This window comes from Sorex fumeus, unplaced genomic scaffold, assembly GCF_029834395.1.
Source record: "Sorex fumeus unplaced genomic scaffold, SorFum_2.1 ptg000008l, whole genome shotgun sequence".
NCBI classification, from domain to species: Eukaryota; Metazoa; Chordata; class Mammalia; order Eulipotyphla; family Soricidae; genus Sorex; species Sorex fumeus.
This window is the reverse complement of record NW_026606065.1, coordinates 85640303-85666494: the sequence shown is the minus strand read 5'-3', so window position 1 is coordinate 85666494 and position 26192 is coordinate 85640303. Positions and strand designations below refer to the sequence as shown.

Below are 26192 nucleotides of genomic sequence, written 5' to 3'. Positions count from 1 at the left end.
TCTCCAAATCCTTCAGAGCACCATTCTCAAATCTATAAGTACACATAAATCCATTCTGCTTCAGCAGGAGTAAAGAATAGAAGAGGAAAGTTCAGTACTAACTTGTCAGAAATTTATTCCTAGTTCTGGGGCCTGGAGTGATAGTACAGCAGGTAAGGCATTTGTCTTGCATGTGGCCGACCCAGGTTTTATCCCCAGCATCCCATAGGGTTCCCCCAAGCACCATCAGGAGTAATTACTGAGTGCAGATCCAGGAGAAAGCTTTGAGTATCTCTGGTGTGACCTCCCCTACCTCCCCATCTCCACCCTCCAAAAAGAAGACAGAAAAACTGTATTTATGGTTTCAAAGGAGAGACTATAGATGATTCCAGTAGAGTTATCACTTCTTGAAATCCTTTCTATGTTAGGGAGTTTTACATAGATTGTTTCTTGAAACATAGATTGTTTCTTTGATTCCACTGTTCTTCCTGCATTAACATATGCGTCAGAGACCTGGGCCCTATGTACACAGGATGAGAACGCTATTTGGGTCTCCCAAAGAGGAATTGAAAGAGCTATGCTTGGAATATCACGTTTCACTCAAATGAGAGAAAGAATCTGGAGTTCCGACATCCATAGACGATCAAGAATCAGGGACACTGTCTCTTTTGCCAAGGTGTCAAAAATCAGATGGGCTGGTCATGTAATGAGATTTAAAGACGACCGCTGGACTAGAGTTGTTAACGACTGGATTCAACGGGATGTCAAAAGACTGTGTGGCCGCCCACCTACCAGATGGTCAGACTTCTTCATCAAGATCATCAACGATCGGTTTGAGGCTCTTCATGTTCCCAGAGCGAACAGATGCCATTGGGCTACAGTAGCACACGACAGGGACAAATGGAGACATTACTGGCGCCCACTCGAGCAAATCGACGACTACCGGGAAGTTAAGTGATTAAGTTTCTTAAAAAAGAAGTATAGGGTATGGATGAGAGAGTGTAGGGATTAAGGTACTCGCATGAGGCTGATCTGGGTTCAAACTCAGACACCACTTATTGTCCCCTGAGCTCCACCAGGAGTGATCCCTGAACACGGAACCAGGAATAAGCCTTGAGCACCAACAAGTATGGTCCAAGAACAATAACAACAACAAATCCTCATCCCCAAGAGCAGTTGCACTAGGAGATACTTGTCAGAGGCTGTAGATGTCATAGCTATTTTGTTGTTGTTCATTCAGGGGTCATACCTGGCAATGCTCGGGGCTTACTCCTGGGTCTGTTCTCAAGGATTACTCCTGATAGTACTAAGGGGACTATCTGCAACATAGAGGATCAAACTAAGGTTGACCATGTGCAAAGCAGGTGCCCTTTATACATTGCCATTTGCTGTCAGGTACCCCTGCCACCATGACAAAAATCCCTTTGGTACCTCACAAGCTGTTCTTGTGGAACTTGGCACTCACAGATTCTTAGAGGGAACCTTAGAGACAGTCCGACGTCCTCAGATAAAAAAATGGAGTCTCTCTATGGCTTCAAGGCCAGCCACACACTCTAGGGGTAAAGGCAGCTCAGATAGAGAAGGGAGCACCGAATTAAGGATGCTGGGAAGATCTGCCCAGGATGGAAGATGCATGCTGAAAGTAGACTATAGACCAAACATGATTGCCACCCAATGCCTCTTCTGCAAACCACAGCACCCAAAAGGAGAGAGAGAACAAAGAGAGTGCCCTGCCACAGAGGCAGGGTGAGATGTGGGAGAGTGGGAGGGACACTGGGATTGGTGGGGGTGGAGAATGGACACTGGTGGTGGGATGGATACTCGATCATTGTATAACTGAAACCCAAGCACAAAAACTTGTAAGTCTACAACTGTATCTCATGGTGTTTCACTAATAAAAAAATAATAAAAAAATGGAGTCTCATCTAGGCAAAGTATCTTGGACAAAATTACACAGCTAATTCACAACTGGGTCAACTTTTAAAAAAATTACTGGGTCAACATAGTAATTTCCTATGAAATTACTTTTCCTAGCACAGAAATGCTGCATTACTTCCTTCAAACAAATTCTGGTGATATATTCCCACCATCAAGCTGTTCCTCTTCCTCACTATGGCCACAGGACCCTTTTCTCCAACTTCCCATCAGACAGCTCAATTAGAAGCAGAAAATAAGTGTGTGGAAAAAAATTTCATCCATGTCTGATGGAGTACCCACATGTCTCATGTCTGTTAGGGAAGTTATGAAGAGTTTTATTGCAAATCATGTCTCAGCCCCTCTTAGAGGAATGACTAGAAACACACGTAGGTTCAAGGACTTACGCTTTTGGAGGGGTGATCTTTTGTCATGGTGGCCAGGGGTATTGGACAGCAATTATGATGAGTCGGCACTGGACTGGAGTGGGGATTACACCCCAGACTGTGCTATTAGAAATCAGTAACTATTGGAAATCAGTAGGAAGAGTGAGTTGAAGCTTGTGCTAGTTCTACTGACTTCTGTTTTTTTTGTCTTTCTACTTCTAGCAGCATTTAGACCCAGCAGAGCCTTGGTCAGGCCAGTCATCAGATAAAATTTGGGCTCAGGGACTAATAATGGAGAGCCTTCAAGATTGATTTCAATGTTTCTTATGAACTCATTGGTCAATCAAAGCATTTTCAATAGTTCTCATGACCTAGAGAAAGAGAATTATGAAGATTGAGCAACTGAATACCAGAAGCCCAGAAAAGACATGTAGCCAACTCAAAAAAATATCTAGACAAAATCTAAAAGTTTAATCCCAATGAGATTTGGATTTCTATTTCCTTCTATTCTTTGTCTTCTTGGAGAATTTGGTCTATTTTCCTCTCTGCTTATCACCCTAACTCATCACACAATGATGTAGGAGTACTTGGAAATTCCCCAAACAGGCTACTCAAGAGGCAGGTATTCTAAATGTCCTGTGAGTTTTCATTCTGATGAGCAAACCTGACTGCAGAGATTGCTGTGCTCCATGACAGGTTTCCCGAAAATGAATTCCCTGAGGACAGTGCTCAGATTATTCATTTTTACACTCCCCATGCCAAGCAGAATGCCTGCCACATTTGTTTGTGGATGAATGAGAAGTAACATTTCACATCAAGTGATGCATTGCTGTTTACAAAGTGATTTATTTCTCATGCATGAACTCATCCTCAGAGAGGGCCCCTATTTTATCCCTGGAGGGTGACAAGACTGTTTTACAGATGAGGTCACAGAGTTGTAGGTTAGAGAGGTAGCTTTGACACTTTATACAGCTGTCAAATTGAGACTGACCATCCTAAAATACTCAACTGAAGCAATGAGAGAGATATGGAGAGCAATTTGGATTTATGTGTTTGGCTTTTCGTTCATAAATCTGGGGCAGACATATTCTTCACTGAAGCTCTCATGCCAGTACAGATAGTTCCCAATTTATGATAGCTTGGCCCCCTTTTTTTTTTGACTCTGTGTGAGTCAAAATCCAATAGAAACAGCAGTAGGCTAAGCCTAGCAGTGAGCCATAGATGCCCGTTAGCATTTTCGACAACAATTTCGATGTATGAAGAGCTTATTAGAGTACAATTCTGGGAAGTCCAGGAAGATCTGCAATGTCATTATTTTATATCTGCTAATCAGTGCGGATGTGTAGGTTTCCAATTTAAATTTGAGTTTGATATGGAGGGACTAGTCTGATAGTATTATGAATCCTCGTGGAGTAGCTATTTCCTGATATAGATTTGGCAGGACGCACAATGGCATCTCAGACGGCTTTTGGTCATTTCCATTAACTAGATTGTAACGTTATGGCTCTGGGTCTTCCAGAAACACATGTTCAAATATTTCCCCCCTGCCGCCTCCGCCCCCTCCTTAATGAGATCCTTGTTCCTGTTGAACTTCTACGACCTTATTGGAAATCAATGATTGCTTCTGGTCTTCCAAACGCGATGTTTTGGAGACCAAGCTGAAATCACTAAATAATACGCTCTGAGAATGCAGGACGTGGAGCGCTTGCTGCCCTGAAAATGAATGATTCTGCTCGGAGGGAATCACCATATTTTAGCTCCGCGTGTCCAGGGTGCACGAGGGAACTCTCTGTGCGGAACGCTTTTTCCCAAAGGACTTCCCAGGATCAGGAGCACAGCGCTCGCTCGGGGTAGCAGGTATCCCCGCACTCCGAGGGCGCCTGCTGGGAGAAAGCAAGCTTCCTTCCCTAGCAACGGTTGCCGGGGGAGGGGGCGTGACTTCCGCGACGGACGGGCACGCGCCGAGGCGGCCGCCCCGCCCCGCCCCCGCGCGGACTACACTTCCCGAGATGCTCCAGGGTGGTCTCCGTGGTGACGCACGGGTGTCCGCGGAGGGGGAGGGCGGTGGCTCCGGGCGGTGGTGGTGGTGGTGGGGGTGCGGGGGGTGCTGTTCTCCCGTGTCCCCGACTCGCGCTCGGGCAGCCGCCGCCGCCGCCGCCGCCGCGCCGCCGCCATGTTGGCTTGAGGGGCGATGACAGGAGGCGGCCGCGGCCTGAGGGGCTGAAAAGTGCCGGAGGACGAAGGGAGACGCCGCTCGGAGAAGAAACCGGAGGGGGAGGACCCCGGCTTCTTCCGGGGAGTCCCCGAAGTCGGAGTCGGGAGAGCAGCGCCGCGGAGCCCGAGACGATGCGCCCCGAGAGCCGCCGCCGCCGCCGCCCGCAGGCGCCCGCGGCCTGAGCCCCCGACGGGCCGAGTGGCGGAGCCCGGGGCGGGGGGCGTCTCGGCCGCGGCCCCTCGCTTCGCCGTCGCGCCCGGCCCATGCCCTTGAGCGCGGGTCTCGCCGGCCCCCGGCGGTAGCCGAGTCGCCGCCACTCGGCGCTCACGCGTCCATGTGTCGCCACATAGTTATCTGGGTACAGGCGCGGCGGGGCATTTTCTTCCTGCTTGCGGAGGACTTGACTCGGGAGCGAGCGTGAATCACTGGCGAAGGAGGAAGGCGGATTTAACCCCCTCCCGCCCCACTCCATGTCCGTGTGTCACTCGGCTCGGTCCACCTGGCGCGGCCGGTCCTGGGGCTGCTGCTGCTGCTGCTGCTGACGACGACGACGACGGGGGCTGCCGCTGCCGCTGCTGCTGCCGCCGCCGCCCCGGGACTCCCCTCCGGCCCCGGCCACGCTCGCCGCGCGGGCATCGCTCCTCGCCGCCCCGGCCGGCGCCCCCGCTCCCGGACAACTTCTTTTGTGGAAAGGCGCAGAAGCAATCAAGATCGCGACGGTTGATTTCTGTGGCTTAAAGACTTCTCCTTTTTGGTTCCATTTTCTGCTTCGTCTTTTTTTTCTTTTTTTTTTTTTTCCTCCCCGTGAACATTTGGGTGTAATATCAAACGACAAGATGTCCAGTAATGTCCCGGCGGATATGGTAAGTGACGGCTAAGTGTTGGCCTTCTGATTGCATTGTTGGTTTCCAGTGGCGCCTCATCAGAAAGGATGCGGGCTTTTTGTTTATTTAATTTAATTTTTTTTTTTTTTGCGGCTGCAGTGGCGGGGGGCGGGGGGTGGTGGCAAAGGCTTGCTGCGGGGTCGTGGGAAAAGGCTCGGAGCCGGGCGGTTTGCAGAAGTTGGAGGTGTGGGTCCCTCCTCGTAGAAAGTGCGGCTTGGACTGGGGCTCTGCTGCTCTCTGCTCTGTGCTCTGGGGAGCGTTTGGAGACCGTGCAGAAGGCGGCGAGCACGCAGAGCCTGCAGCCGAGAGAAATCTCTCCCTCGTTGAACACTTGTCCCTGAACGCTTTGGGCAACGTGGGTGCCGGTGGGCAGAGCTGAGCACGGGCGTCCGCGCCAGGCACCGGGGGAGACCGGAAAGCGGGGACCTTGTTCGCCGGCACTGACATCATTCAGGCAATTAGACACAAACTTAGTATTCACCAGACGAGGAACGTAGTCTACCTTGTCAGGGCTTCCAGAATTTGCTGCGAGCTTTTTCAGAAGTATGGATGAGCAAGTTGTGGCCAAAGAAATCTTAAGATGTGATAGATGATAGATAGACATGCATGCATGCATGCATACATCCATACATACATACATTCATACATACCAGGGCTTTTTCCCCCCCTACTGTTTAGCACTGTTACATCATTGGGCTTTCCAAAACTCAGGAAACACATCTTTTGAGCCTTGATCCTGAGTGTTGAGCCCTTGAGACCAAAGGCAGACTTGTTTATTGACGTTTCTCTGTTTAAGGTTGTGAATCTGTTAACAGTCACACACTTGCAGTGCGGGGCGGTGGGTTGGGTGAGTGAGAAATGACACTTTACAGTCCTAGAGAAAAGAGGTGGCAACTCACAGGGAGATGCATAATTGTACTTAGGAAAAAAATCGAAGTGAAAACATTGTCATGCTCATTTACCTTAGCATTTTGAGTGTCTTTTGTAGTCAAGGGAGAAACAAAATTGAACTTTGCTGATTACACTTTAAAATGTCATGTTTGGGGCTGGAGTTAAACGCACAGTGAGTAGGGCATTTGCCTTGCACGCGGCCGAACCTGGTTCGGTTCCCAGCACCCCAGTATGGTCCCGGAGCACCGCCAGGGGTAATTCCTGAGTGCAGAGCCAGGAGTAACCCCTGAGCATCGCTGGGTGTGTCCCCAAAAAAGGCAAAATTAAAAAAAAAAAATAAAATGTCATCTTTCTGTGAGCTGTGAGCGCAAACCTCATTTAGAGACTTGTTAAACTAAAAATTCAATGGCTGTAAACTTGGACCTTGGTTTTAAAGAGGTTTGACATCTGTTTGAGTTCTCATTGCACTTGCTGTTTAAATGCCAAGGAACCCCTGGAGGTTTTCTCTCTTCTGTAGTCCAAGTCCACCTTACATTCTCCTTCCTGCCCTAAAATTGTCCTCTCAGTTTTCCTTTCCTTCCTGGTGTGCACCGGAGAACAGTCTCCTGCCACTTTCGGATGGCTAGACGCATTTTCCTCTACACTGGTCTGAAAGGTGCCTGGAGAGATCCTTTGGGAGCTGGAAAAAGCTATTTCCCTCCTTTGTGGGCTCATCACCTCCAGCAAAGATTTGCTGTCTAAAGCCTCCATTTTATCTCATCGTGCACACTGCAAGATACGTTTACCCTAAGTTCTGTTTATTCTGTCACAAAAGTTACAGTTAACTGGGTCTGTGTCATTAAATAAACAGTGCTGCTACTTTCTTTAGGCCCCATGGATAAAGAAAAACTGGAATGTGCTTACTATTGGTGACAGATAGAAATGGTTTGGGGAATATTGTTTCCAAGCCAGAGAGAGAAGGCTTGGAAGCTAATGTTCAAATCAGGGAACTGGGGAGCAGTGGCAAGGCTTTATTAACAGCCGCAATGATAAAATAAAACTATTTTTGCTGCAGACTGTACTTTAAGGCCTTGATGATTCTTGGTGCTTTGAGATCCTTGATTAAAGGTGATGTGCAAGGGCAAAGCAGTATTATGTAATAAACATATAATGCCCTTATGACGCCTTTTTAGAGTGTGTCTGAGATACAGTTTAGAGTAGATTATTCTGAGTATTTTTTATGTCTCATTTTCTAACTGTTCAACCTGATATAAATCATGAGGTATTTTTTTCCCTCTTGAGTAGAAAAAGCTTTAAACCTTCATTTGCTGTTACTTACATTGCATTCTTATTGATTAGCACTTAGAATTCCCAACTTTGAAATATAGCATAGTAAATATCAGAGGTTGTCAATAACTGCTTCATATATGTAAATTTTTGTCAGTAATTGACAGTTAATTTACATTTTCATTCATGACTTAAATTGTGAACAGTTTTACCACTCTAAATCTTGAAAAACCTCAACCTCCCACTACCTCTTTCTACAGTCCAACTTATCCCTTGCAGTCTTATGGTAAATTGGTCAGGGTACATACATTTTTGGAAGAAGTATGAATACATATTTTTGCTAGGTGCAGTAAAATTTTCAAGTTTCAAGATGTTGACAGTATGTGCTATTTAGAAGCAAATGTTAAGGCCTTTTATAGGAAAATCCTGTTTGGAGATGAGGTGGGGCTTTGAAATGATAATTTCTGTCATATTTTTAATAGAGATAATTTACTCTTCAGCTACAGTAATTACTAAATCAGTTTATGTTTTTGATAATGTCTAATGATTGTGATTGTGATTCACTTTTTATAAAGTAGGTATTTTTGCTCTTTGTTTTGCTTTGTGTAAATATAACTCACATTTTGTTTTTAAACATTTAATTTTTGTGCTTACCTGGAAGAATATTTCTAATTCAGAATGAACAGGGAGTGGACCCTCTAGAGAATGAATTTATTTTATTCTTAAAGAAGTAATACTTTTCCAATTCAGGTTCTGTAGACATGTCCTGGAAATTTTAAAAACTGTACATATACAAAATAGTTGCTTTTCTTTTGCTAAGTGATTTGAGTTTAGATTATAATTTACTAGCAATTCAGTACTATCTTATTTGTGAAAAATGAAAATATCTGAAAAGACTGACATCTTAACACATTGTATTTAAGTGAATTCATTGTTTTTTCTCTCAGCCTGTATCATTGTTCATGATATAGTCATAGTCATATTTATAATTGTAGCATGAATTATGTTAATGGGTAAGCATGCTCAGAAAATGTTTATTTCTGTTAGTAATAAAGGCTGAGCAGATAAGGAGGTCATTTTGTTTTCTGACTGGGGAAAGTCATCAAGAAATTATGATATTTATATAAGTATTACATATAACATTTAGCTACTACAAATTTTGGAGTTAAGTTTTACATTATGATATCATAAAATTGAAAATCTAAGAGTTCTTGATAGTTTGAGAATAATAGAGCAGTTTTGGTGTTTTAAACATTTTAGATGATCAAGCAGTTAAAGAAATACCATATTTCTTTTCAACTATTAATGTAGGAGTAACAGATATGACAGTTTTTAGTATTAGGGTAGAATGAGATCATTTGAATTTTTTCAGTGCTTGATAAATACTTTTATTGTAAGGTTCTAGCTCTTCCATTTGTGGAAGAAATATTGGAGCCCTCTGGTGGACAGGAAACTGCTGAAACGAATTTTCATTAAAAGTGAACTTTTATCATTTTTCTAAATTAAAGTAAAAATCACAGACAATGCAGAGTGAAACTTCCACAGGAAACCAGACAATCAAAAAGTCCATAGACTAGAAAAATTTATTTTGAAAGGGAAAAAAAGCATATTGAGATCTAGTGCCCCCAGTTATCTCATTACATAAAACTTCTTTTTCTTTCTCTTGCTAAGGCTGTTATTCAAGTCTCACATTGAGGTTTTTATGAAGCTAAAGGGTAGGTTAGTTCTGTTTACATGTGTAAAGATATGATTTAAGAAACAGCTTAATAAATACCATATTTTGGATGGAATGCTTCTCTAAATTATTTTACTGAAGTGTGTCTTCTGTTGTTTTGAGTTAGGTATTTTTATTAAGACAAGTCATAAATGGTTCTTCCTTGGTTTTGATACCCATTCTTTCTCACTCTAAATTCTAAATTAGAATCATGTCCCTCTTCTGTAAAAATAGGATTGTGTTCACTATAGCCCAGCCCATAATGATCTTTCCTTCCTGTGACTCATTTTCTGTCAGTGTATTTGACATACTTATACAATGTCAAATATGAGTGTGCGTCATATTTATTATATCAAGCATAGTTTCTAAAAAAGATTAGACAAAAAAAAAAGCTTAGATGATTTTCTTGACTCAGGAGGCTTCATTCTGTTACTTAGGGGAAGAGATTAAAATATTGTCACGTATGTCCTTATGCTGTGTTAAGTAGGAAGTTTCTGATATTTGTTTTTATTACTGTCTTGAATATGAAAAATAAGGCTAGAAGTTATGTTAAGTGTGTCACTACTAGCTTTCATACTCTGGAACAGTGAATGTATCTTAGGAGACTGACGTATACACTGTGTTAGAGATTGAACTCCCTGCCACACAATTGAGATGCCCTCCCACTGGCCCAGAAACCCTGCACTCATACATGCTTCTTAGATTAATGCTCTCCTCTCGTTCTGGGGCAAAAATAATTGAAAGTAACCATAGAATTCATGTTAGCTGGAAACCCTGGGTAATAAATCTTTTCTCAAATTGGTAACGTTTTCTGAATTCTGGAAGGCTGTATTTGGAATGAACAATTTTGGATGACTGTCCTATTTACGTATGTATAGTGCACATAATTTAAATTATATTGGGAGTATTGATTGGATATTGATTCAGTATGATGATTATTGATCATCATTGGTCATTGATCATTGATGATAATGTAGCCTAATTCTCTAAACTACAAATATAAATACCCGCAGAACCTACGATTGTAAAGCTTTATGCTCCTAGATTTGCTCGAGCGGGCCCAGTAACGTCTCCATTGGAGACTTTGTTGTTACTGTGTCTGGCATATCGAATACATCACGGGTGGCTTGCCAGGCTCTGCCATGCGGGCGAGATACTCTCGGTAGCTTGCCGGGCTCTCCGAGAGGGGCGGAGGAATCGAACTCGGGTCGGCCATGTTGGCTGCGTGCAAGGCAAACGCCCTGTGCTATCCCTCCAGCCCTAGGTAGGATCAGTAATTTACAAAGCCAGATTAGATAAGAAAAGTCAGTTGAAATAAGGGACCAAAATTATTAGAACTTCTATTTGTGCATTCTTTATATTTTTTGGCCATGCCAGTGATTGAACTTGGGGTCATATGCATGCTACCCATGTTCTCTACCACCTGAAGCTGTGTCCCCAGCCCTCAAGCTCTATTGGTTTATTTGTGCCCCCAAAAGGAGGGGAGATTTGCATTGTTATAGTACTGTATAGGTTGATTCTGAGGGTATTTTAGGTTCACATTCAGCTGGTGAGTGTATTTTTGTGAGAAAAATGGGTGTTTGAAAGGTAGAGACCCACAACAGTACTAGATATGTCTGTTTTTGCAGTTTGTCTGTTATAATGTAATAATATGATTACATTTTTAAAATACTTTGTAAGACAATCCGTGATACTTTGTATAGAGATAGGGAGCTATTAAAAGAGTTGTAGAACTATAAGCTAAATGACACATTATTTTATGAAAATTAAGAATTCTAGATGCCAATCTTTTCTATGATGACTAGAAGCTCCCATATTTTGAGACAAAACATACAAGTTCTCTCTTAAGGACAAAATTAACCCTTTAAACAATAAATGGGAAAGTTTCTACTTCTTTATTTTTATTTATTTTTTTCTTTCTGGGTCACACCCGGCGATGCACAGGGGTTACCCCTGGCTCTTCACTCAGGAATTACTCCTGGCAGTGCTCAGGGGACCATATTATGGGATGCTGGGAATCAAACCTGGGTTAGTTGCGTGCAAGGCAAACGCCCTACCCGCTGTACTATCTCTCCAGCCCCCTAAAAAAGTATCTACTTTTTTAGAAGAAACTAATGTTATGGGAAAAACACCTTGAAAACATGTTTAGACCTATTTCTAGTCTATTGAAAAATTTTCATATGGAGAATTTCACTTAACTTTTTGTCTCTAATTTTAAAAAGCAACATTTTACTGAGTCTGAAAAATTTAAGTCATTAGGAAGAATTTAGTAATGTCTACATCAAATAACTTTTATTAAAAGGCTTTTTCTTTTCATATTTGATGATAGAATGAGAATGCTTTAGTAAACCAGTGAGTGACATCCTTTCTTATATGGATGGATTTAAAATGCATCCTGTGTGCTAGGTTTCAGTTATGACTGCACTTAAGGCCAAGATCAAAATGTAATGAACTTCACAGATTCAAAGCCAAGAGTTTTAACATCAAAAGGCATATTCAGTAATAGTGCTTTCTTTGTATATGTGTATGCTAATTATATTTTGGGTGATTATCAGATAAAAACTATTACAAATATTGATAGTTATGATAATAAAGGTAAAGGTAAAGACCCTCTCGTTGATCATTGATTTGCTCGAGCGGGCCCAGTAACGTCTCCACTGGAGACTTTGTTGTTACTGTGTTTGGCATATCGAATACATCACGGGGAGCTTGCCAGGCTCTGCCGTGCGGGCGAGATACTCTCGGTAGCTTGCCGGGCTCTCCGAGAGGGGTGGAGGAATTGAACTCGGGTCGGCCATGTTGGCTGCATGCAAGGCAAATGCCCTACGGCTGTGCTATTGCTCCAACCTTATGATAATAGCAAGAATAATTCTTTAAATAATTTAATTTCTATTTTTAGCAGTTTTAAATATTAAAATATATAACAAATATACATAAATTGCAGGTATGTGCACAGGTATTTTTTTTTAATATATATATTTTTATTAGTGAAACACCATGAGGTACAGTTGTAGATTTACAATTTTTGTGCTTGGGTTTCGATTATACAATGATCAGATACCCATCCCTCCACCAGTGCCCATTTTCCACCACCATGGATAATGTCCCCCCCACCCCCATCCCCCCATCCCCCCCTGCCTCCGTGGCAGGGCAATCCCCTGTGTTCTCTCTCTCCTTTTGGGTGTTGTGGTCTGCAAAAGAGGCATTGAGTGGCAAACATGTTCAGTCCATAGTCTACTTTCGACATGCATCTCCCCTCCTGGGAGGATCCTCCAAACACCCTTTATTTGGTGCTCCCTTCTCTATCTGAGCTGCCCTTTCCTCTAGAATGCCCGGCTGGCCACTAAGCTATGGAGTAATCCTCCTGGTGCTGATCTCAGCTATTCTTGGGTATTAATCTCATACTTTGTTACTTTATATCCCCCAGATGAATGCAATCTTTCTATGTCTATCCCTCTCTTTCTGACTCATTTCGCTTAGCATGATACTTTCCATGTTGTACCACTTGTATGTAAATTTCATGACTTCATCCTTTCTAACAGCTACATAGTACTCCATTGTGTAGATGTACCAAAGTTTCTTTAACCAGTCATCTGTTCTTGGGCATTCAGGTTTCTTCCAGTTTCTGGCTATTGTAAAGAGGTGCACAGGTATTTTATGTTTGAACTGTCAGTTAAAAATTTTACTGCTAGTAGAAAAAATTGGGCAGCCATTAGTCACTGGAAAAGATAATTTCAGATTTCTGAGCCTTATTAGTTTAAATTCTTGTGTTTGAGATATATGGTTTTTTCCTCTGTTATTTTTTTTTCCTGGTGGTTACTCCATAGCATACTCTTTAGAATGCTGAGTAATTTGTTATGAGTATGGAAAGTAGTTTCCAAATATTATTAGGACAGAACGTATTAAAAATGGACAAATGGTGCCCAAATATTCCCTTTTATTCTGGTTGCTTATAGTTCTTTTGACTTGAGGCACTTATTTTCTGTCACTTATTAGTATTATAGAGAGAGGGGAATGAAGATTCTGGATAGTGAAGAGTTAGGTAGTATATTTAAAAAAAATAAAAATTACATTTATGGTGGGAAGGGATGCTCGAGCTCTGTAGTAAAAGCACCTGCCTGTGAGAGGCCACAGGCCTGGTTGGTCCCTGGCACTGCCCAAGTGCACGGAATATGATCTGGGATAACCTGTGAACAGTTTGTGACCACATAGGTCAACCAGATGTGTAAAGTTAGCAACCAAGCAGCTTGTGGGCCCTGTGGCTAGATGGTGAGCATGTGTGTGCATATGACAACTACAGTGTGTGATCCCAGTGAGCTGGAGTGTGGACCCTGAGTACAGGTTTGTAGTGACGCATACAAGCCTTGGGGGATCCCACAGTCTAGTGAGCACCTTAGCTATGCATGTGTGCGCCCCCCCCCCCCATACACATACATACACAACACACACAACACACACAACACACACACAGAGCAACAAAGGGAAGGGAAGAGGAATATTAAAACAAATTTAGAAGCTGATTTATGTGTGTGCTTGGTATTATTAACAGGCAGATGTGTGGAACTTTACATGGTTTACTTCATTCTTCTTGTGACGTGGGATAGTGAGTCTCTGGACAAAGAAACCGCTACTTCCCACCAGGTACAGACCCCTGGGGTGCATCTGGAGTGAAACTAGAGCTGTTTATGAAGTTGCTGCATCAAGCACATACCTAAGCAATCATTGGGTTCCCAGTAAGAGGGAATTTTTTTCACCAGATTGGGCTGTGCTGAACATTGTAATGAGAGGCTAGGGAAAGTGGGGTCTAGTCTAGTGAAGAGGGTTAGCATTGGGTTCTTTGTCTAGGAATCAGGAAAAATAAAGGGGCCTCGGTAAGTGAGCTATAGGAAAGATGTCCTTTAAAAAAGGGAGGAAGTCATTTTTTATGAGGTATGCCTGGGGAGAAGGTTTGTTAGCTTACTGGTTCTATCTTTTTTATTTTTTTATTAGTGAAACACCATGAGGTACAGTTATAGACTTATAAATTTTTGTGCTTGGGTTTCAGTTATACAATGATCAAGTACCCTTCCCTCCACCAGTGCCCATCCTCCACCACCACGGGTCCCAGCATCCCCCCCCCCCCCCACTCTGTCTATCTTTAAAAGACATTTTTGAGTGGAACTCAAAACTGATTTTCATTGTCTCACACTGTAAATTCTGAAGAGCTTTGGAATGTGTGTCAGGTCCTGTGGTTGGTAAAAAGTAGAGTTGGGAGAGGAATTTAGATCTGATGGCTATAGTGATAAACACACTGAGCCCTCCACCCCCCACCCGCCCATACCTGACCAAACATTACAAATCCCTCAGGCACATTTTCTGCAGATTTCTTTTGCTACCACTTAATCTATTCATTGCTGATTGGTTTTAACGAGCTTGGTAGAGATGACACCTATTTTATATATATTTGCAAAATACTGTGTAACCTCTGGGTTGCACTGATTTTCATGAAAGTGAATTGCCTTTTTTTAAAAGAAGAAATTTCTTTTTGGAGTCATAGTTGGTGGTGCTCAGGGCTTACTCTTGGTTCTGTGCTCAGGAGTGCCTGGCAGTGCTTGGCGGACCATATATATGTGTTTGACTAGGATCAAACCCAGGTCAGCAACTTGCCAAGCAAGCGCATTACCTGCTGTAAACTATCTCCTGACTCCCAAAGTATGTTAATTCTAAAATTAAAAGGAGTTTTCTTTAAACTTGTTGGGACTTTGAGTCCTCTTTTGTATTACATAATACTCTAAGTCATTTCCTGAATGTAAAGCTATTATTGTTTTATATATCTTAAATTTTGCCTTATATATTTAGAGGATAAGTTATTGAGGGAAAATAAATTCATGATGTGTCTTTTTGTTACATTGATGCTTTTATTATCTTTATTTCTAGTAATACTTTGTGTATTAATAGCTACATATTTTTTTGGATTGTGATGGTTTGCTTTGGCTTCTTTCCCATCCTTTTTTCTTAGACCTAACTTTTTTCCTCATACTTAAGATGGCATACCTTACTGTGCTCACCGTCTTATTCTGTGCTCTGTGATCATTCCTGGTAGTTGTCAGGGAATGAGCAGTACAGTGGATTAAACCAGTTTGGCCACATGCAAGGCTGAAATAATTCTTTATATTATCTTTCTGACCCTGAATCTTTTAAAGCATTAAATAGTTATTTTGTTTTTGCATTGAATTTGATCATCTGTGTTTTTCAGTTAATGCACTTACTGCTATGTTTAATAGGGTTTGAATTCACTGCTTTGCTTTTTTTCCTGCTTGAAACTTAAGTCCTTTATAATTTTCTCCTGTTTCTTTTCTCCTTTTATATTAATCAAACAATTTTTATTCCGGATTTTCTTTTTCAGTAAGTTAGTTATAAATTCTTTTTATTATGTTTTTGTTGAGGACTCTAAAGATTATATTATACCTGTTTGAACTCTCTGAGTTATTTGAATCTGTCATGAACTACTACCTTTACCATTTGCAGGCAACAAAAAAAAGGTTGTATGACACTGTAGTCCTATTTACCTCTCTCTCTCTGGCTTTTTTGGTGGTGTTTGGACCACACCTAGTTTTATTCAGAGACTACTTCCTGCTTGTTGTTATGGGGCTGTCCTTAACATCCCTGCTTCTTTTTATTGAAAGCCCAAATATATCTTTGTTGTTGAGATGATAGTAATCACAGTTGTAGTAGAATTAAATGTTATTAAAATAACTATTTCTCATTTCAGTTTGCCTTCGCATTTTCCTTTTCTTCTGAAGTCTTCATTTGTTCCTGTTTTATTGCATTTGTCTCGAGTAATTTTTTTTTTTACTTAAGGAACTGTTATTTTTTTACTTTCAGTCTTCAAAACTTGAATGCTTTGTTTTTGTTTACCTGAAAATGTATTTATTTGACCTTTCTCTAAAGGGGTTTTTAATACTTTAGAGTTCTTTTAGAATCCTGGCTCCCTTTGTTTCTGAGACCCAGCTTTTGTTCTTACTGTTGCTCCTTTGAAGTGAATGTGTTTTCTGTTGTTTGTTGTTTTTTTTTTTTTAAGATTTTTTTTTTCTTTGTCTTTGCTCTTCAGCAATTTTACTTTTGTGTTTTCATGTGGTGGCTTTAATTGTAATTATTCTGCCTGGAGGCTATGGAACTGGCATTTTAAATATTGTTTCTATCACTTCTTTCCTGGCTTTCTGGGTCTGTAGTTGCATAACTGTATGTTAAGTCATTTCATAGTTTCTCTTCTCCCTCTCACCCCTCTCCCCACCATAACAATTTGGAAATTCTCTTCTGATCTACCTTCAGGCTCACTTATATCTTCTCTATATAGTATCCAGGTATCACCTAATTGTTGTTTTGGTTTTTGTGTTTTCAGTTCTAAAATGTACATAGTCCAAAGTTGTCATAATGTTTCCATTGGTTTCCTTGAGTATATTAATTATGGTTCCAATGTCCTGGGTCATGACTATTAACCTGGCTCACCTGTGGGCCTATTTTGTTTGGTTTTGGGTTGTTTGATCTTTCCCCTTAAATGACTTGTGATATTTTATTAACATTCTGGTGAAAACTTGGAGAATTTGAATGTTGTGATCTTTATCCAGAGAGACAATGTTCTCTGGCAGGCAGAAGAACATTGATCACATTGATTCACCAGTGAGTGATATGCCATGAGGCTGAATCAGGGCAATCAGGAAATCCAGATAACACTTCTAGCCCATAGTCCTTTTCTAAGTTCAAAGTTTGGAATATTTACTTATCAAGCTGTTTTTTTGCAGATGGGTTGAGAACCTCCAAGTATTTTGAGGCTGATGAAGACTCTGCCAGTCTTTTTTTTTAAACTTGATTTTAACATCATTTTTACCAGGTTCAGTCCATTTCAGTCGATGTTGTTTATGATTACATTTATTTTTGAAGGACAAAAAGAATTAGAGCAGAATATTAGTTTGGTTCTTTGAGATTTCTTTTTGTCTGGAATCCTTACTTCCTACTGCTTTGGTGGAACGGAGTTACTACAGTTTTGATGTTCTCAGACCAGTGAGAAGATAGAACTTTCTGCTTGGCCTTTATACAGTGTCCTGCTAATTGGCAAATACCCACAAATTGGAAAATAAAAATTTCAGTGTTATTTCTGTTTTTATGGGCACTTCACACCTAATGACTTTCTTTTTTAGTTGCTTTCTCAGTGCCTTCAAATAACTGTTCTTATAAATTTAGTTTCACCTTTATAGTTTTCTGTGTGAAATTTGGTCTGATATTGTTGTTCCTTCATATTTTCACCTAATTGTCCTTTCTTTTGTCTTTCTCCTTCCCACCGTTTACCCCTTCCTGTTTTGTGCTTTGGGAGAGCAGATCCTTTTTCTCCTAACAGTGGCTAAAAATAACTAAAATTAATTTAGTTCTTAACTTTGTTACTTGCCATGGTACCATCAGCCTAGCAATTGCTTAAGGGAGAACATCTAGAAGTGATTGTGATTTCTTCTTTTCCCTGATCACCCAAATCTAATCTGTTTCAAAATATATTAGGATCCCATCTCCTTTTCAAAATTTCAATTCTACTACCCTGTTGTAAGCACCATCTCTCCTGAACCACCGTATTAGTCTTAACTAATTGTATTTCCATTCACTTTTTTTGGTATTGGATTCTCCAAAAATAGCTTGAATGGTCTTGATGAGATATAAATTGGATTCTTTTCTCTTTGAAAAACAAAACTTAAGTAGCTTTCCATTGAGGAATAAATTTCCATAGGATAAAATCACAAATTTTTACCTTTGAGTTCTGCATGATCTGGCTCTTGTCTGTCTCTGTGATGTTACCTTATTTGATTTACTCTTCAATTAAACTGGGTTCCATTGAGTTTTGTGAACATGCCTTGAACTCTTTCCTGTAGCTAAACTTAGCTTTTACACATATCAGTCCGAAACACTCTTTCCTCTATCCTTTGGCATGAGTACCATCTTCTTGACTTTTGTGTCTCAAGAGTTCCCAATTGGGCCATATATTCTTTGAGGATTGATATATACCATTTATTTGCTGTTCTAGCCTGTATCTAGTATATTTTGAATATTATTGCATGTTCTTTGTAAATATTTATGGATTAAGGAAGCAAATGATTTTATAGAAACTGTACCAGGCTTATTACTTGTACCAGATTTGATCCTAAAAAATAAACAGAACAAGCCTCCAAGAAGCTGTTTTTTTTTTAAATCAATGAGGTGGGTGGCGGTTTTCTTGAAGTTCAGCCAGCCAGGGTGGATTTTGTTGTGTTCTGAGATTTTTTTTTTTTTACTTAAAATATTTTGGTCATTCTTCATCCTTCTTACATTATATCATCTTACACCTTTCATCCTTTTTGGTTTGATTTTGGGGCTACACCTGTTGGTGCTCAGACCATTCCCAACTGCTCTGGGAACAATACAGTATTGGAAAACAAACCCAGGCTTCTGAGTTATTTTCATGATACTGAACCTTAAAGCTAATAGTTGTGACTATATTAATATTCTTGTATTTCACTGTTAGTTTTATGCCTTTGCTTAACATTTATTAATAGTCAAAATATCAGAAATGAAATTAGAAATTTGTAATGGAAGTTGAGAAAGTGTTAACTGGACTTAAATATTTGACGGGTGAAATGTGATGTGGTCATCAAATTTTTTTGAACTACAGATTATCATTATGACTACAAATATCACTGTATCACTGTATCATTGTCCTCCCATTGTTCATCGATTTGCTCAAGTGGGCTCCGGTAATGTCTCCATTCGTTTCTGACACATGCTAGTGTAGCCCGATGGCATATTGGGGGCTCTTTCAGGGCCAGGGGAATGAGGGCCATCATTGTTACTGTTTTCGGCATATGGAGTCCGCCACAGGTAGCTTGCCAGGCTCTGCTGTGCGGGTGGGATACTCTCAGTAGCTTGTCGGGCTCTCCTCGAGGAATGGAGGCTTTTGGGGCAGCCTCTAATTCCTCTACAGGTGTTCCCAGTCATATATGCAGGAAGGATACTTTCGATAAACTAGACAATAGAGGAAAGAGAACAATGCAAGGTCTCCTGACATCCCCCCCTCCCCCCACACACACACTCCTGGCAGTCTTCACCTGGTCGGGTTGAGTTCCCCTCCCCGCCTCGAGCAGAGCCCCGCCTCAGCAGAGCTCTGGCTTCTGAACAGCTCTGAAATGCAGCCACACCCATGCTGAGACCACTCGCCACACGCTCAGAGGAGCCTTATGCATGAAGGAACCAGCAGAGGAACCCAGGTGTGCGGGACCCAGGGCTGAGATTTCCAAGCCTGCTCTGATTAGGACTGGGCCTCCTCCACCCAGATCCCTCATCTTCCAGTAGCTAGACAGTTGTGCCCAACAACTGCTGTGTTATCCCACCAACTGCCAAGATCCAGAGACTATAAAACCAAGCTCCCAGACTACAAATATAGAGACTTATATGATTGTCATATGTTGATTATTATATTTGGTTAATACCTATATGAATAAAAGATTTGAGCCTTTTGCATTTGAAGGACTGTCTAGTTGTACTAATTTTTTAAATACTTGATATCAGTGGAATTTCTACATTAGAGATAATTTTATATCAATACTTATTAGGCTACATGTAATAATACAATCCTTTCTATCTCTGAATTTTGGTGTGTGGAGACTCACAACCTATGGTGCTGTGGGCTACTCCCAGCACAGTGCTTGGAGCACCTTATGGTATTGGGTCTGAAACCCAGGACTCCTGAAAGACAGACTTGTGCTCTAACACTTTGAGTCATCATTCTAACCCCTGTTTCTTTGCTTTTATTGATTTATTTTTGGTTCAGGGCCAAACATGTGGTACTCAGACCTCACTCCTGTCTCTATGTTCAGGGCTTACTTCTGGTGGCATTTGGGCGACAGCATGCAGTGCTGGGGATTGAACTGCGGTTTACCGCATATGAGCTAAGCACCTTAACCTCAGCACTATCTCTCCAGCTCTCTGTGCACTTTTAAGTTCAATTATTTAACATGTATTTGTTGAGTACATGCCACAAGCCAGGAATTTTCTAGACTGGTATATAGTGCACAGTAGCACTGTAGCACTGTAGCGCTGTCCTCCTGTTGTTCATCGATTTGCTTGAGCGGGCACCAGTAATGTCTCCATTGTGAGACTTGTTACAATTTTGGTATATCGAATACGCCATGGCTGCTTGCCAGGCTCTGCTGTGCTGAAGGAATACTCTCAGTAGCTTGCCCGGCTCTCCAAGAAGTATATAGTAAAACCTGGCAAATTCCTCCCCTGATGAAGCTTACATTTAAGTAGCAAAAGGACCTTAGATAGAATGCATAAGTAAAACATGTATCACATTAGGTCTCGCTAAGTGCTATAAAGAAAATTAAGGCAGAAAGGGGATGGGCAGGGGAAAGAGTATGCCTGTATTACTCAATTTTACTAGCATAAGCAAGGAAAAGATCTCAAAGATGTTGACATTTATGCAAAGATCTGAATGAAGTAAAAGCGGAACAGACCATTCAGATACCCTGGGGAATCCATATTCTAGGCAGAGGGAATATTGCCTCAGGAGTTCTTGATTTCTTTTCAGTATTATCCAGGGCTCTTACTGCCAGCCCTTCTTTTAAATTTTTATGTTTCCCAGCAGTGCCCTAGAACACCATAACCACACCTTGGGGGTGCTTTGGGGTCCTTGTGGTGCCACAGATTCATTTTATGTCCTTGTGCATTTCTGCACCCCTAACCTCTGAGTTATCTCCCTGGTCCTTGTATATTTTATTTTTTAGTTACTTTTGTTTGTTTTGAGGGAACCTTGCCAGCATTGCTGGGGGTTGCTTTTGGTGAAGCAAGAGAGATCATGTGGTATTGGGTATTGAACTTGGGTCCCTTTCCTGCACTCTAGCCCTTTGAGAGCTATCTCCCTGGCCCTCAGTTTCCTTTTTTAAGGAAAGGAGCCTTAAAAAGCACACTACCATCAACCAAGTCTTCATTCTCCATTTATGTACTCACTACTATCTGCCTTTGCACTTTCCACAGGTTTTATCTTTTGGAAACAGATCTCGTCATCTCTTTGATCCAATAATGACTGAGTCTCCTGCAGGCCATGTGGCAGACCATGAGTTCAACTCCTTGGGTGGTGGCATTAAGGTTCTCTCTCCATAGTTAGGCTGCAATTCAGTTGCATCTCCCACAGCTGCCCCCTTGTATGTACCTTAGGGGCTGGAGCGATCGTACAGCGGGTAGGGCGTTCACCTTACACGCAGCCAACATGGCCGACCCGAGTTCGATTCCTCCGCCCCTCTCGGAGAGCCCGGCAAGCTACCGAGAGTATTCGATATGCCAGACACAGTAACAACAAAGTCTCCAATGGAGACGTTACTGGGCCCGCTCGAGCAAATCGACGATCAACGGGAGGGCCTTTACCTTTACCTTTACCTTTTATCATAAACCATCTGCTTCACTACTACTACTAGTGTTGGACCACACCTGGTGGTGCTTACAGTCTGCTCCGGCTGGCTTGATGCTAAGAGGTCTCTCCTGGGGTGTTGTTTGGAGGGCCATGCTGTGCTGACCGCTGAGGCCTCCTGCATGCAAGGAATGCTCTCAGCCTATTGAGCTATCTCTCTGGTCCCCTTTTGTTAACGTGCATGCTATGCTGCTCACTTTCTTTCTTCGCCATTCTTTTGTAGCGAACACTTCTCTGTGTTCCATTTGCATCTGAGACTTTACACTACTTCAGTCTCAGCTGTCATGTGCTTTGTCAGTTTATGGGTAACAACATACTTGATTGCATAGTTCTATACCAAAACTGACCATTAAGGCAGAACCAACTCTTAGGGGAAAATTGACAGGGTGACCTTTTTCCTTCAAGGTTTGTCAGCAGCATAAAACACCGATCCAGAGGGTCTGAACTACATTAAACCCCTTTTAGGTCTCAGTATCTGTGCCCATAGACTCCTGAACATTGGTGAGTGTCAGCATTACTTGTTGTATTATCATGACAGCAGTTGAATAAGGCCAGGTCTACAGAAAAACTAGGTAGGATTGGCATTTTGGCTCCTTGATTTGTAAGTCAGAACTAGGCCCGCATCTATGGCTCTCATAAGTATTATTACCTCTGTTCTTGCACTTGTAAGTTTTTTTGTTTCCTACACTTTTTGTTCTTTGAGGGTAGAGAGATACCCTCAAAATACTTTACTTAGCTTCCTGTATCCCTGTACTTTTAGTGCCTGTTACTTAGAGAAAATTCAACAAATGATTTGCCCAGCTTTGTTCAATTTAGAACTTCCTGCAATGACTCAAATATTCTTTATCTGTACTGTAGCTGCTAGTTAATATGGTATTGAGCACTTGCATAATGATTAGTGTGATTGAGGAACATATATTTTTATTTAATTTAAAATTAAATAGATTTAAATCACTATATTGGAGATTGTACAAATATATATATATGTATATGTTGCATAATTACCTCAGGACAAAACAATCTGAGATACACATACACACACATGTATGAATGTGTATATCTAATATCTACTTACGTTTGTATTTCACATGGTCAGATTACTAACCTTTTAGTTTTTCTTTTTCTATTCTCCCAGTGTTAGCATTCATTTTTGCGGCTGTTTTATAATATATGCTATCTGCAGTCTTTTCTTTAGCTTTGCAGATTTTAATGTACATAACCTAGACATAATCAAGCTTATAGAATTCCCTTTAAAATCAGCATGTACTTTAGTTGTCTTTGACCTTTTATTAACTCCTATAAAGAGTGTGGCATTATTGCTCCAGAATGAAGAGAGGGCTGATATTTATATATTAAATGTAGGTATACTACTTTTAAAAGAACATAAGATTATATTATATTATATTAATTCACGAAGAGAGAAGGAACAACCCCTATATATATAGGGATTTTTAAAAAGTGAGCAAAGGAACAGACATAAAGGAAAATTAAAAATTTTCAATATGTACAATTTAAAAAAAAACAAATTTTCAGTTTCTATGTCCACAGTTATCTTTTCTTAACCCTTTCTGTTTGTCAAAATGTCTTGCTCTGTTACCATAGATAATCCAGAGAAGCATTAGTGGTATTTATATTTTGCTATGAAATTGATTCTTTTTAATCTTGCATAAGTGAATGTCTCATCTGATCGTAGGATTTTGGTTCATTAGTAACCATTCAGTTTATGCTTTGAAGCAGGGTTTACTGGAAACATTTTTTTCTATTAAGCCTTCCGTACACAGAAAAGTCAGTGTTATCTAAAAATAGTACATCTTGGCAAGAGAAAGGTGCATTTTTTGCATGTATTAGATTGGTTTGAATCACGTGGCTCCTCGAGCATTGCCAGGTGCAACCCTAAAGGCTCCTCAAGACCACCAGGGTTGCCTGGGTAATCCCCAGCTTTGCAGGGCCCTCACTTTGACCTGTGGGCCTGGTGGGCTGAGAATTGCCAGGAGCAGCCCTTGGGAGATCCTCCTACCCCCAATTCCCCAAAGAAAATTAGGACAGCTTTCCTCACATCTCACAGATGCTGTCAAGACACCCCGCGGTCACAGGAAGCAAGCAAAGAGCTTTTTCATTTCTCAGGGTATTCTCTACTTTGCTTCTTTGGGTCTTAGGACAGGCAGCCAGGAAAAACAAACAAGAAAAACTGGGAAAACATTTCCCCGAAGTATCTTTATTCAGAAGCAGTGTGGATTCACTCTTAGGTTGCAAACAGTTCAGAAGCCGATGTAAGCTTCCTAGCATTTTTATTTTCAGTTTATGCCATCACATGTTCATTTTTAAAGTCTTGTTTCTCAATTAGAGTAGCTTCATACATAGTGAAGTTCTTCCTGGAATAGTTCCAGTGGCTGGTCCAGATTGACAGAAGACAGATTAGTCTATTGTGAAACTGTCAGAGCCTCAGGTGACTGAATAACGAATGTTATCACTACCTGAACAGGGCACCAAAGATTACCACAAATGGGACATGTCTCCACCTAGGAGCAGCAGATACTGCAAAGGCACACGAACGGTAGTGCCTACTTCTACATTATTCGAAAACAAGTTTTTCATGTTTATGTCTATATGTGTTCATATAGTACAATTTTTAGCTAAAGAGTAGCTTTCCCAATTTTGTCACCTTGTTTTGTTGTGTAATATTAAACAACAACAACAAAAAGTAAGCCCTACCACTAGTCAGGCTAGACCCAGGGGCCACCCATCTGCACTACTGCCCCCAGCTCCACAGGGTGTGACTCCTATAACAGTTTCTAATTAGAAGGAAAGCCAGTCATGTGGTATCAGTAGGTTAGTGATTGCCTCCTAGTAATAAGTAAAATGAAACTTACCTTTCACAGTAAAGCAAATGAATGGGGTTTATCCTTTCTGTGATCTCTTAATAGACTTGTCCAGTGTTTTCTAAAGGAAAATGTTTATCTGGCATATCTTATTTTGCCTTTCTTTGCCATATTGTTTATTTTATGTATTTGCATCTAAAAACTTTTTTTTTTTGTTAGTGTATTCTAATTTTGTTATTAGAAAAGCAGTAGCACTGTAGCACTGTCCTCTCCTTGTTCATTGATTTGCTCAAGCAGGCCCAGTAAGGTCTCCATTGTGAAACTTGTTGTTACTGTGTTTGGCATATTGAATACATCATGGGTAGCTTGCCTTGCTTTGCCGTGCTGGTGAGATACTCTTGGTAGCTTGCCAGGCTCTCCGAGAGGGGAGGAAGAATCGAACCTGGGTCGTCCGCATGCAAGGCAAACGCCCTACCTGCTGTGCTATCACTCCAGTCCCAGAAAAGCAGTAACTATGTAAAACACTTTCAAACATGTAATACCACTTGTGAAGTTCTATTACATAGATATAGATGTTGTTAATGATTATTTCTCTGTTCTCTAGAGAAGGGTTTCTTAAACCTTTCCCATGAGTTACCCCTTTTCTCCTGAGGAATGAAACCCAGGTGAATGCTTCTAGAAACATCTCATATTCATCTGGTATTTGGTTTTGAATTAAATTTTTTGTAGTTGTCTTTTCAGAAATCTTTGTTGCAAAAATTTTTGCAACCCATATGTTTAAGAAATAGACTTTAGATTTTGAATGTGTGTACCTTTCAAATATGTTTTCTGTGTTGATTCAACTTGAAATGATTCATCTTGAAATGTTATGATTTTAGGACGTCTAAAGACAAAATTTAACAATTTATATTTAAGTAGGTGTATATTCACTTCTAAGAAAATCTTTAAATCTTTGCTTTTTTTTTTTTACCCCCAAAGAGTAAAATCTACTTAAAATCTTATCTGTGAAATATTTTCTTTTTAAAATTCAGTCTTCTTCCTAGGAGTTCTAATGACTAATAGAGGGAGGCACCAGTGACTATAAACATTTTTCTAATTCTGATTCAGTAATTTATTGAAATTACTAAAATTCAGTTATTACTAAATTACTAAAAACCAAAAGCTCACACTTCAATTCAGTAGAATCAAAAGGAGGAGGACTTTTACTTTATTTATATTTGCAAAATTTAAGCAAAGCTTAGTGCATTCTTATAGAAGCACCCACTTTTTTAATAAAGCGTTTTCTCCTCCAATTACTATTTAGATATGCCCTGTATCTAGTTTTGTAAATACATATATGATTTGTAAGTATATGTGTACATATGGTTATTAGCGGGTAACATTTATATACATCTATAGTAAATTATAGTTTTTCAAAAAGAATCTTAAACTTAAATTTTTACATTTTATTCCCTAGTCTACCTGTCAAAACTAAACTAAAAATAATCACTAAATTATGATTTCAAATTTTTATATTGTTTTTACTGTTCAGAACTATAATAACAGTAACACTAAAACAGTAACAATGATGGTCCTCATTCCCCTGACCCTGAAAAAGCCCCCAATATGCCATCGGCTACACTAGCATGTGACAGGGACAATTGGAGATGTTATTGGCGCCCACT

General features: G+C 40.6%; 1 protein-coding gene across 1 annotated transcript in view; it reads left to right on the top strand.

The window, feature by feature from the left end:
- The first annotated feature begins 4610 nt into the window (after positions 1 to 4610).
- Positions 4611 to 26192, top strand: part of UBL3 (ubiquitin like 3) — a 61084-nt gene continuing 39502 nt past the window's right edge. Inside the window, exon 1 of the mRNA XM_056109483.1 lies at positions 4611 to 5357. Coding sequence (XP_055965458.1) covers positions 5331 to 5357 — 27 coding nt within the window. The 5' untranslated portion in view covers positions 4611 to 5330. The remainder of the gene's footprint in view (positions 5358 to 26192) is intronic.